Source organism: Apteryx mantelli, chromosome 18, assembly GCF_036417845.1.
Source record: "Apteryx mantelli isolate bAptMan1 chromosome 18, bAptMan1.hap1, whole genome shotgun sequence".
Classification (NCBI taxonomy): Eukaryota; Metazoa; Chordata; class Aves; order Apterygiformes; family Apterygidae; genus Apteryx; species Apteryx mantelli.
In genome coordinates, this window is record NC_089995.1 from 18,281,486 (window position 1) to 18,286,839 (window position 5,354).

The 5,354-nt window shown below is 41.1% G+C and overlaps 1 protein-coding gene across 1 annotated transcript in view; it reads right to left on the reverse strand.

The window, feature by feature from the left end:
- RTEL1 (regulator of telomere elongation helicase 1) overlaps positions 1 to 4,767 on the reverse strand; it is a 53,465-nt gene extending 48,698 nt beyond the window's left edge. Inside the window, exons 1-5 of the mRNA XM_013953211.2 lie at positions 4,589 to 4,767; positions 3,133 to 3,331; positions 2,671 to 2,764; positions 1,416 to 1,497; positions 748 to 808 (exon numbers count right to left, since the gene is read on the reverse strand). Coding sequence (XP_013808665.2) covers positions 748 to 808; positions 1,416 to 1,497; positions 2,671 to 2,764; positions 3,133 to 3,331; positions 4,589 to 4,690 — 538 coding nt within the window. The 5' untranslated portion in view covers positions 4,691 to 4,767. The remainder of the gene's footprint in view (positions 1 to 747; positions 809 to 1,415; positions 1,498 to 2,670; positions 2,765 to 3,132; positions 3,332 to 4,588) is intronic.
- Positions 4,768 to 5,354: the final 587 nt, after the last annotated feature.

Sequence of the window (5,354 nt, forward strand, 5' to 3'; positions counted from 1 at the left end):
TTCACGGCTAAGTTATCCACAGTTGTTCTTGCGTCAACAGCATCCCTTCTACTAAATAATACCTCTCTCCTCTTGATGTTTATCTTCTAACTTGTTTGACATTGGAATCATAGTTTTCTTAACTTCCAATTTATCAGATTAATCAAAGAAAGTTAATTTACTCTTCTCTTGTATAGAGCCTCTGTGCTCCTATATGGAGCCTTGTAGCACTTCTTTGTTCCTTTTCCAGCTTCAGTTCATCTCAGTTAAACACAGATGACAAGAATTACAGTATCTGAACCAGGGTTCTCCAATGACCAATACTACGGCACCATGTCTGCTTCCAATGCAGACATCTCAATATACTTCAGAATTGCATTTTTTTCCATATGTATTATATTGGCAGCACTATAGTCTGTGATTACCTACAACCTCGAAATTCTTCTCACTTCCTTCTAACTAATGAACACTGAGCAAATAGCAAAAGTTTGTTTTTCATTCCAGTTGCATTCTGTATTACAAATGGTAGAATTTGGCCCTAGTTGTTACCCCAGTCAGGTTCATCCACTTCTTAACATTTTATTCTTGAAAGACACCAACTCAGTCCCTTGTTTGAACAACAAATGCTAAAAAAATACACTTAGAGCAAAACATCATACATATATATAGATATAAAATACACACACAGAAGCAGATTCTGCCAACTCTTCAAACTTCTCTGCCTGTCTCACAAAGATCTCCCTCTCCAAAAAACAGGGCTTTGCTCACCTTCCACATTGTTATAGAAATGACAAGTACGAGCCATCACTTTCATTCGGCACATGTAGATCTGTAAAATATAGTATATTTTAGTAGAGTAGCACAGCTTCTCAAGCACTAAAAGGTGAGTTAAGAGGTGAAGAGTTACCAGTTTTCCATAACACCAGGGCATGAATAAATGGTGGTCACAGTTTTTTAGCTTTAAAATCATGTGTCCCTGTGTCCACCTAAAAGTCACACTCTTATGTAGCACAGAACACTCATGTGGCAAGAGGAAATTTGGTTATATTTTGTCACTAATATTTTTCAAAAGTGTAATATTTAATATTCCTGGTAAAAATAACAGATAAATCAATCACAGAAGCATGATTTTAAAATGATTATTGCCCTTGAAAAGCACTTGAGTGGCAGACCAGAAAGTAAACTGCAAACTATTAACTTAACTCATGTTCTACATAATCACATCCTTCTCTGGCTGGTAAGTGTTACTGAAGACTCAGAATTAAATTTTGCACTAACAATACTAGAAACTGTACCAGTTCCTCAAAATGCATGGAAACATCTTTCACACAGTCACTGGTAGTGAACTTAATGTCAGGGTTAACAGTTACACACCATACAGCAGAACAAAAAATTGCATGTTCACGCTGTCCCTACTTGCAAGGCTGTGTTCTCACCTGCACGTGGTTGCTCTCCTGTCGCTTCACTTCAGGATTGATGCAAAGCTGCTCTCTGGAACCCAAAACACATATCTTTGGCCTGTACAAACAGAATATGCAAAAATGATGTTAAAAATAAGGCAAAAAAGAAAAATACAGTGGTGCGTGTCTAGCTTGGGCATAATACGTCAAATGCAAAGGGCTCATGAGACAGAGGAGCAACAAAATAAGGGTCGGAATCAGAAATAGTAAGTAAACTACTCTGTTTGTAATAGCTATATATTCTTTGACTTTATTGTATTCTTTCTCCTTCTTCTTATTGTATTCTTTCTCCTATTTCTTTCTTCTATTAACAATGGGAAGTACCAAGCAGCAGTTTACTGTGGAAGGTCATGAGTAGCAGCTTACATCATCCACTATAAAAATCGGGATTCTGTTAAGACAGTTCAGCCCAATAATCTGGGCCCTCTCACCCATTACAAGGTATTCTGCAGGTGTCAGCAGCTTTTAAACTAAGATTATGACAAGAACTAATGCACTACAGTCATTTTTTGCTTATTACAAGACCATATCTGCAAAAAGGCATATAAGCAAATGATTACTACCGGCCCAAAGAGTTCAGTCAGCACACTGATCTGTCAACAGCTGAAAACTACAACACATTGGCATAGCAAAAACACAAAGCTCCTCATAGGTTAACTTTGATCCAAGGAGTTCAGCCTTGTCATGACTTCCTACTGCCTTACAGAATAAAAAAAAAACAAAACACAACCAAACAAAAAAAAACCATGGGAGTTTCACAAAACAGTCCTACTCAGAGGAACAATAACAGCGTGCTCTATTCACACATATAAACTGGAAAAATCTACTCTCCCTGAGCAAAAAAACCCCACAGAGATCTAATGAATTCTTTTGTCTCAAGTTTAGAGAAAGCTTATAAGATTTAAGGAGGTAGGAAAAAATGCCCCGTCCTCCCCTTGCCCCAGGAATTTTAGATGTAAACATAAGTGGAGAACCAGAACCAGACTGAATTCAGGAAATTCTAGAATAGAAGGAGATAAGAAAAGAGAAGCTGTGAACTAAAGGAGGAAAAAAAGAGGGGGGAAAAAAAAATAAAAAAAAATCCAGGTTCTATACATGCACATTAGGAGAACTGCATTTCAGTAGGTATCAACTTTTTATACTTTCATCCACACAAATTCAAATAATTATTAAAATAGCTGGGTTTCTCCCCTTTTGCTTGGAATAGAAGCATTATCATAATCATATTTACCTGTAGACTGTGTTCTTTAATTCATTTATGACCTGCGTAAGTTGTGAGTGAGTTCTGGAGGCATAAATTATTTTAGGAATGTCAGTGTAATAAGCTGCCACATAGAGGGGGAAAAAAAAAAAAAACATTATTAGCACAGAAAGAAGAACTAAAGATATTATTAGCCTCCCTTCTCTGTGGTGCTACAGTAACAATTTGCTTTGTAGAGACAGCAAGAAATTTTATCATCTAACTATTCACACACAAGAAATGAGCTAAATGGATTTCTAACATTCTAAGAAAACTAAAAATATGTAAAACACCTTTAAAATCTACAAAATAGTATGAAATTGTGCTTCAGCTGCTAAACAATGCCTTCATAGCTTTTATGATTACATACTCATTGTAAGAGATAGCTAAATCAAAAGTGTTCATTATCATTCCTGATTTTTATGTTCAGTGGGAGTGATACAATGTACTTGCCTGGGATATCAGCATCCACAGCAGCATTGCCCCAGGATGACATAGGTCTGTCAGGAAAGAGTTCCACTCCGTTCATACGCTGTGCAATTTTGCGGGCTGAGATAGTGTCTTTAAAGTGTTCCCGCCAAGCCAGAGTGGAACACAGAAGGCACAGTGTCTTTCCTGTCCCTGTAGGGCTCTCCAGAATGCCATTTACTTTCTTTATTGAAGGGAAATAAAAGAAAAAAGGAGAAAAAAAAAAAGAGTAATTTGGATATTCAACTGGAATAGATCATTATGCAGTACAGCATTTTCTCAGTAAAAAAGTATTCACTATGTAGTAAACTATACCATATGACAGAAACAGACACATACCCCACAAAGTTTTTACATACAGGACCTGTGACCTCTAAGCAGCTTAGTGAAATTTAAGCTAAAATCCAGAGATAACTGTTATCCTTTATTTAACAGAGGAATTTTTCTTTCTTAAATAGAATGCATCATATTTCAGCATAAAAGACACACAAATATGAGAAATCACTGCAAAAAAATATAAATTGATTCTTATAGAATGCTTATTTTCTTTAGAATGATGACTATATCCCACATCACAAAATCCAGACATAGCTTTGGCAGGAGACTTTGTAAGCAGGTCCTTTTTTAAACCTCTAGCCCTGCCGGACATTCTAATTTCCAAGCGTTTTTACAAACTGAATTCTAAATAACAGGTGAGCTTGCACAGCTGTGATAAATCACATTTAATGCATTAAAAGAATTTATCTATGTAATAGGCTCATAGAAATTTTACTACAATATGAAAAGGTACCAAGCAAGGATCAAGCCACTGCCTATGATCCTGAGGAAAGCCTAAGCTTCCATTTCATCTCTCAGAAGAAAGAGGAACCTGGGAGATCCTGTTCACCAATTCCAGAACAAAAATAACTATTGTTAAAAACATTTCCTTATCTGCTATTGATTCGGTACGATTACCTTATCATAGATAAAATGGCAACTTACACTAACAGTACAATTCACTAACAATACAAAATCAAAACATCTAAGGACAGATTGCATGAACATAAGAACTACTTCCTTAATTTTTCTTCCTTTTCCAAGTTAGGCAAAAATATCCTATCTGCATTTCTACTGAGAGATACAACACTTGCACATTTCTGGGTTTTTAATAACTGTATGCTAAAATAAAAGTACAAATAAAATAAAGTCAAAGAAAATTGAAAAAAGGCAGTATACAGACAATGAAAAGTAAACTTGAATCATGATGCCTTTTTAAAGAAATCCCTTTACACAGTCAGAAATGAGATACATGCAGTAAACGACCTAAAATACGTCTAGGAACTAAGCTGCTGTAGATCTGACTTGTAACACGGTCAAGAATTTAAGTTTAGCAGAGGGAAAACTGCTGAGCCAGAGCCTCTGGGTGGCGAGGAGCAGCACGGCGGCACCTCCCAGCAATTACCTTCTGCAGGCACTCGAGCACTTTGGCCATGTACGCTTCCTGGCACTTGTACGGTTGGAAAGGAAAATCCACGGTGACGCCATTTAGAGTAATCTTAGGCATATCTTCTGCAAAGTACCTGAAACTAAGAGCATGCTCGTGATTTGCAATAACACGACGCTAGGAGGAGTCCGTACAGCTGAGAGCACCTCGAGCAGCTACTCAGGAGCGGTGGAAGCGCATCTGCATAACAAACGCCCGAAATGGCCCGTTTTTCCCTCGCAGTCGGGGCCTGCAACGCGTTAACAGCAAATCCGCGCCGCAGCCCGGGCCGGGCGCGCGGGGGCCCGGCGGAGCGGGCTCTCCGGAGGGCCCAGCCGCCGCGTTTGCCCTCGCCGGGGGGGGCAAAGCCGCCGGGCCGGGCTCCGGGGCTGCCGGGCCCTCACAGGCCGCTCCCCTGACGGGGCCGCTTCCCTGCCAGCGCCCCTCGCTGCGCCCGCCCTCTCGCACCGGGGCGCCCCGGCAGCGCCAGCGAAGCCTCCCCCAGCCGGGCCGGGCCGGGCCGGGCCGGGCCGGGCCGGGCCTGTCCTGTCCCGTCCCGTCCCGTGCGACCGGGCTGGACCAGGCCGCCCCCCCCCCCGGTTGCCATGGGGACGCGGGCGCCGCCGCCGCCACAGACCCCCTCACCTGGCTCTCTGCCGTTCAGAATCCCCGCGCCTGCCTCACGTGCCCCGCCTCCTTCCCGCGCGTCACTTCCGCCGAGCCCGCTCTCGCGAGACTTTGCGGC